Source organism: Silene latifolia, chromosome 6 (genome assembly GCF_048544455.1).
Source record: "Silene latifolia isolate original U9 population chromosome 6, ASM4854445v1, whole genome shotgun sequence".
Taxonomy (NCBI): Eukaryota; Viridiplantae; Streptophyta; class Magnoliopsida; order Caryophyllales; family Caryophyllaceae; genus Silene; species Silene latifolia.
Window position 1 is genome coordinate 9,417,342 of NC_133531.1, and position 14,896 is coordinate 9,432,237.

Below are 14,896 nucleotides of genomic sequence, written 5' to 3' on the forward strand. Positions count from 1 at the left end.
ACAACTTACAATAGCAATGGCTAACAACAACGACACCGTCATCGACAATTAAACCCGATACTTTTATGCTCCGACAGGCCAGCAATTGCAGCGAACACGAGCCCAAGTCGGAACCGAATTTCGAGTCCAGAACTCACCTCCATTCTCGCACCTCATCAGTTCACACCAGCACCATTTAAGTCGCCAAGGCAGTGCCGAAATCGATTCCGACCCATTAACTTTTTAACAGCTACTATTTTAATTGAATTGTTTGTTGTGAATATGAACTGCCCAGATGGAATTCTCAGTGTATAAAACTCATTAGCTGAATTGTTGGTTGATTATATTAATTAATTGGATTTTTTTTTTTATTTTTTTTGAAGAGATTAATTGGATTTTGGTTTAAAGGGAGGTGGTGATGCTGGGTTTCAAGGGGAAGAGTGATAGAGAGATTAGAGGGAGAGAGGGGTTAAGGGTAAGTTCGTCTTTTTATTTAAAAACGTCGACGATTCGTTATAAAACGTTGACGACGTTTTAAAACCCGGAATTAAAACAAATCCGAATACACATAAAAATCTAACCAATCCGTAAGTTTAGCGTAGATCTGAACGAAAACCTAAGAACTACATACAATTACTCCGCGTAACGTCCCAACTTTTTAAGCATTAGGGCAAGTTTACATAAATACTTGTATAAGAGGGTCTATAAAGACATAAATCGTTGCGAGGTGATCTTTGAGAGAAACCTAGCCCCTTCATAGCTGCCGTTCAACAGAGAAGCCCAAGCCAAGGTACATTCAAACTTTCGTACATGATTTTTAATTAAACTTTTGTATTGTACTCATATTGTGAGAAAATATTGGTCAAAACTCGCAATTAAGATGAAGGTAGTCTAATTTTGATAAACCCCAGTGTTATGCTTTTATTTAATTGTTACATAGTTCTTTGTGAGTAATATTTCATAAAAAGTAAACAAACGATTGAGATTGAGACAATACCTGGCACAAACTAGTTAGGAAGCTGGTTCACTTGCGTTGATTTTTGTTATTCTGAACACAAATGTACGGAATAATTTTGAGTTTGTTGTTATTAAGACCTCGATATTTCTGGATACGATAATGTCTAACTAAGTTTCTTGTGTACATAATGTTATGATCAGCCGAATTTGCTCAGTCACGCTCGACAAACAAGATGGTTGAAGGGTATTTTGATCGCCTTCCATGTGAACTACTACAAAACATTGCACTGATGCTACCGTTCAACTCAATCATACAATTGAGGCGTTCGAGTAAGTTTTGGTACAACCTTCTGACAGACCCAAAGTTTATAGATTTACATTTAAGTCGTGCACTTGAGAAACCACATGGCTACCTTTTAAATGCACTTCCCAGATTACGGTCAAAAAACGAATGCTATTTTGCGGAACAATCAGGGGGTCAGCTTAGTATCTCTAAGATATTTGAGTACTCATTCGGCTGCTATGAAAAAGAAATATGGGCTACATTTCAATCAAGTGGAGGTTTGATGTGTGCCTATTCAAGTCAATCGTGTTGCTTTCGTATTTTCAATCCCCATATAGCAGAAGAAATTCTAATTCCTCGTGATTCCAAATTGACAAGATGGCTTTTTCAATGTTTCATCTTTGGTTATTCACCGTCCATCAAATAATATAAGATTCTTAAGGTGGGAGACTTACAAAAGTTTTGTAGCTTAAACGTGGCCGAGGTTTGCACACTTGGTTCCAACATTTGGAGGGAAATACAAAGTGTTCCCGACAATTTGTTGTTTCTTGATCTTGATCAGCATACTCAATGTCAAGGGAATCCGTTTTGGATGGACGAGTCTAATTTACATTTACATTTCTTTGATTTTGTTTCCGAAAAATTTCATGTTATTCCTGGCCCTCCAGTATTCGATCTTGTTCGTTGGACGCGTGGTAATGATCCATGTTATTTACAGGATAGCCTTATAAGCATGGGTGATACTGTAGGATATGTACTTAATGACAAACTGTGGGTGTTGGAAGACAAAACCAAGGGCATATGGATAAAACGGTATCATTTTTCAATCCCACCATTTTGTGATGATGTTGAGCTTATCGGTACCTTAGAGAATGGCCATTTATTTGGCATCATGAACTCTCCAACTAAAGTATTTGTCCACGATATGGGATGTACTGGCTTCACGGTCAAGGGGATTAAATTGGACGAGGATGAGGACGAGGACGGGGTTGAAGAGGTGTCGAGCATTATAGAGTATATGACACCTCATGTTAGAAGTTTTGTGTCTCCTATTAGAATCATGAGAATGGAGAATTTTAGTCACAAGAGAAAATGGATATTAGACACATTGAAGTTAGATTGCGATGCTACTGATTATGATCTTATTAATAGAATGTATGAATTCTTGCAAGCATATGAAAAAGTCGATAAAGACGAAGACTCCAAGTCTTCTCATCAGGGTCGTCCCTGAGATTTCGGAGACCTTGTTCAAATTTTTATTATAAGGCCTGTATAATTGTAATTTTAGCGGTAAAATAATTTCGACATTTACTCATATTTTCTTTATGGTGTACAATAAATCTTATTCTTACCGATGAAATGATATTATGATTAGTTGTTTTGTATTAATATTTATTAAAGATTCCCTCAAAAAAAAAATATTTATTAAAGTTTATCTTTGTGATTCATTTAAGTCGGGATTTTCATCCGTATTTAAAGGTCAAGTGAATCACATTAAAATCGGGTTGAATGCATGTGAAATTGACATCAAACTGACATCCATATCTAAGAGTTTCAGCTGGCAAATTGGGTCAACGGGTCGGGTTCAGGTTGGGAAAATTCGGGTTTCGGGTGTCATTCTGGTGCGGTAGCTCGGGTCGATTTCGGGTCAACCATTTCGTGTCGGGTCAATTGGGTCGTGTTGATTTTTCAGGTCTATCTAAGACTACTAGAACACAAATTACAAAGTAGAACTGTTCATGGGTCGTTCCGTTCATTAAATCGGTCCATTCCGCCTGCCAAATAACTAGGCTTGATTCGCGAATAAGGTATTTTAAGAAGGATAGTGATAGGGCGTCACCGGGTGACGCTCAAATTGGGTGTCACCCTCTCACAACCATTCTTAATTGATGGAGTCCTCACTCACCCCATATAAGAGGGTGACGCCCAAATTAGGTATCACCCGGTGGCGCTCTTTCATTTTCCTTTAAGAAAATTATAAAGGGCCGGCACACTAACCCGTCTTAAACTCGCAAAATCGCTTGTTGGCGGGTCAAAATTTAACGTGAGCCGGGCCCACTTACTTCTATGCTACTATGCTAGTCTACCTCTAGATTCTTCTTTCCCACGATATATATTCCTATTTTCCTACTTTACCCCCTACTCTTTCTAGATCATTCTCTTCATTTTCCAGCAAACAAACCTTCAGTTCACCTCATCAACAATGGCGGCAACAGAAAAACACCTGAACAATGGCGACGAATTCTCAAACCAGAAACCAAAACACAAGGGTAAACATGACAAAGACAAACCTTGGGATGATCCTAACATTGATCATTGGAAACTCGACAAATTTGATCCTTCTTGGAATGAATCTGGAATGCTTGACGTTAGCTCATTTTCCACCCTTTTCCCTAAATATATAGGTACATTTTCGCTAATTTCTAGGGTTTTTTCAATTGGAATTGAATTGCTTCTCAAATTATTGCATAAGAGCATCTTACAGTGTGAGACGGTCTTTTAATTGGTTAAACAATTGTTTACTTTAATAATTAAGACGGTCTTATACAATAATTATTGCGGGCTTTTTTGTTCTGTTTTTGTAATTGTTGTTTTGTGTGATTGTTAGAGAAGTATTTGCAAGATGTTTGGCCAATATTATTGCGGGCTTTTTTGTTCTGTTATTGTAATTGTTGTTTTGTGTGATTGTTAGAGAAGTATTTGCAAGATGTTTGGCCAATGGTGAAATCTGCGCTACGTGAGCATGGTATTTCGTGTGACCTCAATTTGGTACGTATGTTTTCGCCCTAATAACTACGGAATTTATATTATTAATTATCAGAGTACGTCTTGTGTGAGACCGTTGTACGCCTACAGTCGAATTATTAGTTTATGTACCGAATTGGGTAGTTTATAACTTTAAATGAGGCGATTGTAGTACGGTTTTATTTGAGAATTTGTGTTATATGGCTCGTCTGACTATCAAGTAAGTGATGGAGTTTTTGTATGGATGCAAATTTCCAAGTTAGTTAAAATTTTCAAATATTTTTTCGAGTTACTTTATACCATTACCCTTTGTCCCGTTAAGTTTAAACAAAAAAATTGAACAAAGACATTGCTACTGCTAAAATCTCTAATTGTGGACAATGTTAGCGTTTCTTCGACATCTCACAAATTTCTGTTTAAGGCCGCGTTGCACAAGAATGTGTGTAGAACAGGTTTTTTGTAATGTGTTTTTAAGACATTGTTTGTCTTGTAAATCAATATGGTGACTGGTTTTACACCACAATACAGAGTATTAGTGTAAAGCTGCCTCACAACCGACTAATTGTTCCAAATTCCCCCCTCCTCGATCATCATGGTTGAACAATGTTAGTGTATCTGGAGCCTTATTTGACATAGTAAAATGGTATGTTCAGGATGTTGCAGTGTTTTTTTTTTCTTTTTGTTTATGAAAGTCGTGAATTCCGTTTGAGTTGTAATGCTACCTAGCTGTCTTTTCTTTTCTTTCAATTCGAGTAGTTGAAATTTGCTTCAGGATCGTGTGCATCAATCTTACTTTTTTTTTGTAGTACAAGTCAGAGAATTGTCGATTTGTTGTTGTTACAGATTGGTGTATATAGATTTTGATCCACCAAATGTATATAGTGGGGAGGTAGGTTCATGGACATCGGGTTCCAAGGCACCAGAAAACTAATACTATGTGTACATTTTGCTTAATTTCTGATTTATAAAACGTCTTGTAATTAGTTTGGAATTGTCAGTAGTACTCGTGAACTTTTTTTAGGTTCGACATTTTCTGCTGTTATAATTTATCAGGCTGGTGAAACTATTAGTTTGAAGTGTATTTTGCTGTGGATTATAAGGTTGAAGGAACAATGACAGTTTCAACAACTCGGAAGACCAGAGATCCGTACATTGTGGTAAAAGCCAGGGACCTCATTAAACTTCTGTCCAGAAGTGTTCCTGCTGCTCAGGTATAGTTCATTAGTTCTTCCTCTTCTTCGAGTTAGTTGCGTTTAACTATCTGTGACGGTACTCCCCCAAAAGCTTATCAGTGTCCTTTGTTTGATAAGTAAGCATTGGCTTAACCTGATCTTAACAGGCAATCAAGATCCTGGATGATGAAATGCAATGTGACATTATTACAATCGGGAATCTAGTCAGAAATAAGGTATGTGGATTTCTATTGGCTCTCCATGGTACATCAATTAGAATTGCAAAGCGTCTTTGTAGGGTGGATGGCCTTTCTTTTTAGTTTCTGTTCATCCAGATGCGATCAACACGGTCTTTCACACCATCGTATGGCCCACCCAAATCCAGTGGAGTACTCTTTTAAGTTTTAACCCTAAAAAACACTGGCTTTCAGGCTTCAGCCATTGCTTTCATGTTTATTGGACTTCCATTAAACATTGCTGTCCAATGTTCATAATATTAGACGGGAAATCTAATTGGAGATTCGTAATGGTTTATTGCTGATAATTAGTATACTCAGGCATTTAATCGCTTCACAATTTCTAGCTTAAAAGGCGGGTTCATCAATTAAGTAAATAAAAATGCAAATAAAAGCAAGTCCATACTTTAAAGCTTAAACTACTAGGTGCCTAATCAATCTGGCATGGCATGCTAAGAGGGATATCAGTTAGATTCGGACTTCTTCTATCGTCATCAGTTTTACTCAGTTTGATTTGAAGTCATAATGTTGCTCTCGGTGTAATTATTACTCCGTATTCAATAGACTGCAATACTAAGTACTAACTAAGCAATCTGAACTCTGAAGTCGTCTTTATAATTTTTGCATGAATGCAAGAGTGGTGCAAAGCAGTTCTTAAATCATAACCATGTGCCTGCTTTTTGCATCATCTTTGAGCTCTCTTTGCATCAACTGAACTACATGTGAGTGTAGGATTTGGACCCCGGTAATTTAGGAAGCTTGATTTGTTCATTTTGTGGACTGCAGGCACGCTTTGTCAAACGGCGGCAACATCTTCTAGGTCCAAATAATTCTACCTTGAAGGTTTGAGAGATGTCAAATATAAGTGAGGAGAAAGCATGAGGTTTAAGATCAGGGTGTACACTTATTCTTGGATTCACCATTTTTTTTGGTAATTGATGCAGGCTCTTGAGATTTTGACAGGCTGCTACATCCTCGTTCAGGTGCGTATCCTGCTTCTGCTGAAGGCAATTTTCATTCGCTTACAAAGTATTTGACTAACAAGTGCGTTATGTCCGTCTCCTACCTTATGTATCCAGGGTAACACTGTTTCTGCAATGGGATCGTTTAAAGGTTTAAAACAAGTCAGAAGAATAGTAGAAGATTGCATTCAGAATAAGATGCATCCTGTTTATCACATTAAGGTATTACTCCGTATTATTTATGTGATTTTGTGATCTAGTATCATATAACAAGATATTTATGTACTAGGTTCTGCTTCTCTGCTTTGGTGTGTTATTTATCGTGCCAAAACCTAGCTTTTTTCTTCTTACCAGCTTTTTCCATTTTCTCTTTGTACCTGTCATTTGCCAAAATTACGGGTTGTGGTCAATACAAAGTACAAGATCTGCTGCTGATCATATTCTCAAATGCTGCTGCTAGATCCTCATGATAAAGAGAGAACTTGCGAAGGACCCTAATCTTGCTAATGAGAATTGGGATAGATTTCTGCCGAAATATAAAAAGTATGATATTTCGACTTCTCTATGTAAAAGCTCTGATTTTTCTTTTCCATGCACATCATTTGTTTATCTTGTCAGCAGATTTATTGTTTTTATTCCTCCAAAATTTCAGGAAGAATGTTAAGACAAAGAAAGCCAAGGCTAAGGAGAAGAAACCATATACACCATTCCCGCCTCCTCAGCAACCTAGCAAGGTGAGTACCGCGTTTTATAGGCATTCTAGTCGATCCAGTGGAGCGTTTGAAGTTTCCCAAGTTCCCTTTACAATTTTCGGCATCACCGCGAAAAGGAAAACACATTAAAAAAAACGGTGATAATGTATTCTGAGTTGTGGGGATGAAAACTTTGTTCATGAAAAGTGAAAACACATTGAGAAACACGCGTAAAAAAGCCTGCCTTTGGATTTAAACCTGCATCTCCTCCGTGTAAATGACAGCTATAACTATTATGCTGCGTTGACATTGTATTGTTTCATTCATCACGCAATTGTATGATTTGTATCTGTACATAGCGTTCAACTAGGCGTCTGACGCTTTGCTCTTGGCTATAATGATTCCTCCAAGACATTTTTTTCTTTGCTTGCCTCGCTTATGTGCTTTTGATTGCATTCAACGATGGTGGTGCTCTAGATTGATCAACAACTGGAATCCGGGGAGTACTTCTTGAGTGAGCAGAAGAAGTCAGCAAAGGTATGGCAAGAGAAACAAGAGAAGCAAGCTGAGAAAACAGCTGAAAGCAAAAGAAAACGAGACTCTGCTTTTATTCCCCCTGAGGTCTGCCTCTTCTAGAATCCAGATTGTTACCGAACATTTTTTGTTATGTTTTACTGATTCAATGCCTTGCTAGATGTTTAACCTTCGCTCTGCATTGCAGGAGCCTGTGATACAAAATGTTAACAAAGCAAATAATGATAAAGGTGATGTCAATGCTATAGCAAAGTCTTTGAAGGTACCCTATCTCCTCACTTTTATACGTATACTACTTTGATTCTGCGCAAACATCATGTTTTTGGTCTTAAATGAAGTGTCTGGGTGTCCTACCCATGTCTGAGTACGAGAGCCGAGAGGTAATCTTGAAGAGTCCGAGCAACATAAATGTAAACTACTTTGATTCTGCGGATATTTCATGAAGCATTTCTTTGACGGTCATTTTGCTACCGCCTCCTACAGGAGAAGGTAAAAGACCTAGGGCAGAAGAAAAGCTTAAAGAACGTGGATCCTCAGGACTACATTGCTAATAATACTGAAGCGCCTTCAAAGAAGAAGCACAAGCGCTCTAAATCTTGACTTCTAAACGACCAAGGTTTACTCGATCATTGCATGAATCTTCAATTAGGTCAAATACTCAATGGTGTTGTTTCCATCGTCCTCGTCCGTGTTTGGAAGTTTTCGTCCGTAGCTACTTCATGTTAGCCATCGGTAGATTACGAGGATTAAAGATTTTTTTTTGGGCGTTGACCGATATATATCGTGGTCAATGTAACATGCATGTTGTAGGTGGCTTTGAGGGTAGTTCAAATTGTGAAAAGTTAGTCTCAAAGAGTTGTCTGCCGTGGAACAAACGGTGTTTGGTGGTCTTAAGTTTGACTTGGAATTTACATGGGAACTGCGTTGAGTCTTGAGTTGTATGGTTGACATTTGACAATCCTTCTTAAATGAAGTGTCAATGTTAATGCAATAAGTCTTGCTTATGACGGTCACAAGTTTATATTGTGACGAAAAATTGTCCATTGTGAGAATTTGTGATCATGTATTGCAAATTTGCAATTCCTACGAAATACTGAAATTTGTTGCCTCCATTTTGTTTCAATTTGTGTGGAAAATCCTAATAAAATTGTGGAATTTTCATGGATTAGTAAGAGTTTAACCTTATTATTCTGTTCAATCATCGACTTTCTCATAGTTCTTTGTTTTTTTTTCGGCTTCAAATGATCCGAAATTGGATAATTAGTTACTATCTAAGACCATGATTGAACAATAAACATGCCTTGAGACATATTCTTTTGGTTTTGAGTCGCATGGAGTTGTAACCCGATGACAAATGTGCCTTCTATTATTTGAAAACACCTTAATATTCTTTAATCCTTCGTTAAATACAGAACACTCCGTATATTTTAAATTAAATCTCCTATAATTCATAAAATGGTAATATTACGTATTTGAATTGAGATGTCACTCATCTATTATCAGATACGTGTTCCTTTTTTTCCACCTATTATAACTCGAGTTCTCTTGTAAAATGATGCGAAATTCGAGTCATTTTGGGAGTTTTGGGTCAATCTACTAGTCTTACGCGCTACCTTGTTACTTACGTGGAAACAAGTACTTGAAGTGTAATCGAGTCATTATCCACCGTCGTTTGATGGATGACTTTGGACTATAGACTTTAGAGAAACAAGAAGTAGTAGTTGCCTCCAACCAATCCACACGTTTAATACACACACATCTTTTCAGAAGAATTGTACCCTAGATTCTTTCTCTGCTCCCATGATCTCCATGTCTCCTCCAAACATTCCAAAAATTATAACATTAAACTAAACTAAACTATTACTCCAAAACTACTACTAACATCTTGTAGAATTATGTACTTAGAGGGTGAGACGGTTTCTTTGTATACAAAAATATAATCTCATATTATCATAGATGTGTATCTTGAGATAGTTCGGTATAAGGAAATAAGAATAATATGGAATAGGAAATATACGGTAATCTCCTAACAGGTATTATGACTAATAGAGTAATAGGTGACTCTCAGCTTCGAATCCCTCCTCCTCCCTATTGTAATGCAACTAAATAACGGAGAAAGTAAACTTTATAAGACTATCTTATCCGATAACTAGTTAAAAAAATCCTAAAAAAACACAAATGTTTGTTTAAGACTGTTATATCCATAATTATGATAAAACAAATCTAAATAAGTACCATATGATAAAAGGCAGCTAGTTGTCTGAATATTAGCAAAATCATCAAGTGATATTATTTGAATCGATCTTATCATTATCTAAATAAGTACGATATGATAAAGGCAGCTAGCTGTATAAATATTAGCAAAATCACCCAATAATAATATTTGAAACGATGTTATCATTAAAACAGATATGACCGTCTCACACACAACTAACCAGAATAAAACGCAGAAATCTCTTTCCTTAATTACGTTGACAAGTTAGACAAATATCTTTATAAACTCTCCTCAATCTCCATCCAAAAAACAAAAAACCCAGAATTTCTTACATTCTCCTCATTTCCATGAAATTGCTACCTACCAGTCTAACAAATTCAAACACCCAGAAAAATTCATCAACTACCCATTCCACAATTCACAAAAACAATCATACCCACATAAAAATTTCCACAAAATAACAATACCCACATAAAAAAATTCAATTTTTAATCATTCCTCCATTAAAAAGATGACATCATCATCACCAGAAAACAAACCAGCTGTGAAGAAACTAATGACATCATCAGCAGCAACGACAAAACCAAGTATATCAGTATTACCATACGAAACGCAGCGTTTAAGGGATAATTACATGATTGGGAAAAAATTAGGTCAAGGTCAATTTGGTACAACATATTTATGCACAGAAAAAGTAAGTGGAGGAGTATATGCATGTAAATCAATACCAAAAAGGAAATTAATATGTAAAGAAGATTATGAAGATGTATGGAGAGAAATTCAAATAATGCATCATTTAAGCGAGCATAAAAATGTTGTAAGAATCAAAGGAACGTATGAAGATGGTGTTTTTGTTCATATAGTTATGGAATTGTGTGGTGGTGGTGAATTATTTGATAGGATTGTTGCGAAAGGACATTATAGTGAACGGAAAGCGGTTGAATTGATTAAAACGATTGTTGGTGTTGTACAAGCTTGTCATTCTCTTGGTGTTATGCATAGAGATCTTAAACCTGAGAATTTTTTGTTTGATTCTTCTGATGAAGATGCACTTTTGAAGACTACTGATTTTGGTCTTTCTGTGTTTTATAAGCCTGGTGAGTAGTGCACATTTCTTGGTATTTTTTCGGGTTTTGTTTCGTATTGTTAGTTGCGCATTTGGTATCTGGTACCCCGTATATACGTGATAGCCTGCAAACTAGAACTTTTTTTTATTGTTATGGACTTGCTGTGTGTTTTTATGCCTGGTCTGTGGCCATTCTTGCCTTTTTTTTACCGTTTCCTTTCACAAAATGCCCATTGAGAGGTGAGTGGGAAGCAAATGGGGGGTGCCCCACCTTGTCCCCTCTCCCTTTTTGTGAGAGGTCACAAACTTGTGACGGGCTAAATCCCGTCACAAGCAAGACTAGCTGTTGGTTGTATTATTGTCAGTTGCGCATTTGATAAATTCTAGTATACGTGATAGCCTGGTAATTGGAATTCTTTTGTTGTTGTTTTGGACTTGCTGTGTTTTATAAGCCTGGTGCATTGGGTAACCCGGCATATGCGATAACCTGCAAACTGGAACTTTTTTCTTGTTTTGAGTCTTGGCTTTGGGCATGTTGTAGTAAACCCCCGCATATGTAATAGCTTGCAAAGCGGATTTCTTTTCTTGTTTTGTTGTTCTTTATGTGATTGTTAATGTGCAAGCTAGATTTTGAGCTTGGTTGGCCTTGGGTATGTTTTACTAATACCCGGCATGTGCGATAGCCTGCAAATTGACTTTTTTCGTGTTGTTATTGTGATCTATTTATCGGGGTGTCTATGTGATTGTTAATACGCAGGGTAGAATTTGAGCCTTGGCCTTGGGCATGTTTTGAAAAACCCGACATATGTAATAGCCTGCAAACTGGACCTTTTTTCTTGTTTTGCCATTCTTTGTGTGATTTTGTATTGGCATGTCTATGTGATAGTTAATGTGTAGGGTAGATTTTGAGAGTTGGTCTTGGGCATGTTGAGCACATTGGAGACCAGAAATGATTGAGATGGATGTTATGTGTGGCATTTTTCTTGCTTTGTTGTACTCGTTATGTTTTTATCAGCTGAGCATTAGGTAAACCCGGGATGTGTAATAGCCTGAAAACCGGACCTTTTTTCATGTTTGCTGTTTTTCGTGTGATCGTTTTATTGGCATGTCTATGTAATTGTTCATGTGTAGGGTAGATTTTGATCCTTGGGTCTCTGGCATGTTTAGCACATTGGAGACTAGGAATGATTGTGTACATTGAAGAGTATGACAACTAGAGACATTGCTATAGATGTTAATGTACATGTTTCTCTGGTTTGCAGGGCAGTATTTTAGTGACGTAGTTGGGAGCCCCTACTATGTTGCACCTGAGGTATTGTGCAAGCGGTATGGGCCTGAAATTGATGTATGGAGCGCTGGCGTTATCCTTTACATCCTACTTAGTGGAGTTCCTCCGTTTTGGGCAGGTAATTCTTTATACAACAGTTTCATAGTTTCACTTATATATTTTGATCCGATTTCTTTCTATCTGTTAAAGTTGTGTTAATTGTTTTCATACACCTCTGCAGAAACTGAAGCAGGAATCTTCAGACAAATTTTGCATGGCAAGTTAGACTTTGACTCTGAACCATGGCCTAGTATCTCAGATAGCGCTAAGGATTTAATCCGCAAAATGCTTGATAGAGACCCAACGAGACGGTTAACAGCTTATGAAGTTTTATGTAAGATAGTTATCCATATAAACCACGATGCTTTATTACTTTATTATTTATTTACATATCTTCTTTTAATTTAGCTATCGTGAGTGTAAAATTTCCGAGTTTTGTCTTTTGTAGGTCACCCGTGGATTGTTGATGACACTGTTGCACCCGATAAGCCTTTGGATTCTGCTGTTATTTCACGTCTGAAACAGTTTTCAGCCATGAACAAAGTTAAAAAGATGGCTTTACGTGTATGTACCGTACCTAGCACTTCTCTGTTCAGATTGTTATGGTATCTTTTCTGGAAGTTTTTACACATAATGTGTGCAAATCAATTATATCTAGACGAATGATTGTTGTTTCATTCGTATATAGTCAGAGTGTTTACATCATAGAGGATATTTTAGCTACATATTATGTTGACAGGGTTATGCAATCTTTCTGTTGGGGAAGTTTTTGTTTCAGGATAATCAGGAGACAATGTATCTAATAATTTCTTTGATTTCTTCTCCAGCACTCGGAACAAAATGTTTACCCACGCTCATGTTCTCTATGATATCTTTTTCTATTTCACACAGTTGATATTTAATGCTATGAATTTCTACAGGTTATTGCTGAAAGCCTCTCAGAAGAGGAGATTGGTGGTTTAAAAGAATTGTTCAAGATGATAGACACAGACAATAGTGGAACAATAACCTTTGAAGAACTCAAAGTCGGTCTTAAGAAGGTGGGATCTGAAATGACGGAGGCTGACATTAGATCTCTTATGGAGGCTGTAAGTTGTTTAAATTCAGGCTTGAGATTGTTATTGGATATTTAGCCGTCGGTGTGTTAACATTGTTTGGTTCTTGTAGGCTGATATTGACAACAATGGAACTATTGACTATGGTGAATTTCTTGCTGCTACCCTTCACATGAATAAGATGGAGAGGGAGGAGAACTTAATAGCAGCCTTCAAATATTTCGACAAAGATGGCAGTGGTTACATAACCATTGACGAACTTCAACAGTCCTGCAAAGAATTTGGTCTTGGTGAGGGTCATCTGGATGATACAATTAAGGAAATCGACTTGGATAATGTATGTCTTCTACGTCTTAAATCCTTCACATAATTCCGTTACTCTGGTCTGACTGTTGGTCTAAATGAGGCTCCCATCTGCCAGAGTATTGTATTGTCTGATGGAACACAATAGAACTACATAAGCACGAAAATTTTAAGTCGTAGGACCCCCGTTCAACAAGCATCCGCCTCTGATAAGCCATTTCCTGCGGAGTGCTGATTAAATAAGCTTGCCCATGAACTGAATCCGGATAAGAAACAATTAATTGTTTGTCATTTCCTGTTTTTCCTATCTTCAGATTACTTGTTCGTCATCGACTTATGTTCTATTTTTCAATCCCGATTATGATTAGTATTCCTTGAGCGTCGTTGATGTGTGATGGTAGGATTGAGAGATTTCATCTATGATTATAAGAGTTCTTATTGGGGGAGATTGATTGCATATTTGCATGTATATTAAAAACCTCAATCTTGAGAAACTAGAGTATAATTTATCGAATTTTGCTTATAATTTGTGACTGATGGTAAGTAAATTGAAATAAATAGGATGGGCGTATAGACTTTCACGAGTTTTCAGCAATGATGAAAGGCGACGGAGGAGATGGCACAAGAACAATGAGGGGTAATTTGAATTTCAACTTGGCCGAAGCTTTGGGGGTCAAAGATACTTCACCAGCCTCCAGCTCCTGAACGGCTGATCTACGTAACCTTCCCTTTCTCTACTGCTTTACATTGGAGAATTTATATGTCCAATTTTTCTGGTTTTCAATTTTTAAGGATCTCGTTTGATTATTAGACGACTGAAGCCAAAAACTCGTTCCCCTGTTTAAAGAACGAGGCTGATATATTTTTTGAGATGGACATTGTTCCATATTGTGAGGAAGGTACTAATTGTTCTACTTTTATGTCGATGATATGACGGATTTTCAGAAGGCTAATATGAATACAGTGTGATCCATTTAAGAGTGATAATACCGCTAATATTAGTTGTATGTATGGATATTCGTACCTAATTACCTATGTACCTGTTCTTGATTTGCGATTCGAGTGCCTCATTACTTAGTTTGGATTAATCAATTATATAGGGCCTATCTGTTTATGCTGTAATCGTGTACTCTTTCCGTCTCATCCGTTGTTCACCTTTTATGTTTATTGTGGAGGTATTTTAATCAAAGCTAAACAAATGATTGAGACGGAGGGAGTAATTTTAACCCGTTTACCATACCCGTTTTATTACAGAGATTTTATGCACATAATTATCAAGGTTAGGCCTTATTTGTACCCAGAGAATAAAGGGGTTGGCTAACTTGGCTGGTACTGAATTGATTGTTGAATAATTTGGGATGAAATCTAAA

The 14,896-nt window shown here is 37.0% G+C and overlaps 2 protein-coding genes across 2 annotated transcripts; both read left to right on the plus strand.

The window, feature by feature from the left end:
• The first annotated feature begins 3,352 nt into the window (after positions 1-3,352).
• Positions 3,353-8,758, plus strand: LOC141586254 (KRR1 small subunit processome component). The gene is made up of 12 exons (XM_074407427.1): positions 3,353-3,624; positions 3,912-3,988; positions 5,065-5,175; positions 5,304-5,372; positions 6,159-6,215; positions 6,317-6,355; positions 6,452-6,556; positions 6,795-6,877; positions 6,987-7,068; positions 7,504-7,647; positions 7,748-7,822; positions 8,044-8,758. The coding sequence occupies exons 1-12, from the start codon at positions 3,423-3,425 to the stop codon at positions 8,158-8,160; spliced, it is 1,161 nt and encodes a 386-aa protein (XP_074263528.1). The 5' UTR covers positions 3,353-3,422; the 3' UTR covers positions 8,161-8,758.
• Positions 8,759-9,992: 1,234 nt separating this feature from the next.
• On the plus strand, positions 9,993-14,583 carry LOC141586255 (calcium-dependent protein kinase 11-like). Its single transcript, XM_074407428.1, has 7 exons — positions 9,993-10,872; positions 12,104-12,247; positions 12,350-12,502; positions 12,617-12,732; positions 13,089-13,256; positions 13,336-13,560; positions 14,088-14,583. The coding sequence occupies exons 1-7, from the start codon at positions 10,287-10,289 to the stop codon at positions 14,229-14,231; spliced, it is 1,536 nt and encodes a 511-aa protein (XP_074263529.1). The 5' UTR covers positions 9,993-10,286; the 3' UTR covers positions 14,232-14,583.
• Positions 14,584-14,896: the final 313 nt, after the last annotated feature.

Coding starts and splice junctions, on each gene's coding strand:
- LOC141586254 (XM_074407427.1), top strand. CDS start 3,423: ATGGCGGCAACAGAAAAACACCTGAACAATGGCGACGAATTCTCAAAC. Junction 6,356..6,451: donor GCTGCTACATCCTCGTTCAG/GTGCGTATCCTG, acceptor TTATGTATCCAG/GGTAACACTGTTTCTGCAAT. Junction 6,557..6,794: donor ATCCTGTTTATCACATTAAG/GTATTACTCCGT, acceptor TGCTGCTGCTAG/ATCCTCATGATAAAGAGAGA.
- LOC141586255 (XM_074407428.1), top strand. CDS start 10,287: ATGACATCATCATCACCAGAAAACAAACCAGCTGTGAAGAAACTAATG. Junction 10,873..12,103: donor TTCTGTGTTTTATAAGCCTG/GTGAGTAGTGCA, acceptor TCTGGTTTGCAG/GGCAGTATTTTAGTGACGTA. Junction 12,503..12,616: donor AACAGCTTATGAAGTTTTAT/GTAAGATAGTTA, acceptor TGTCTTTTGTAG/GTCACCCGTGGATTGTTGAT.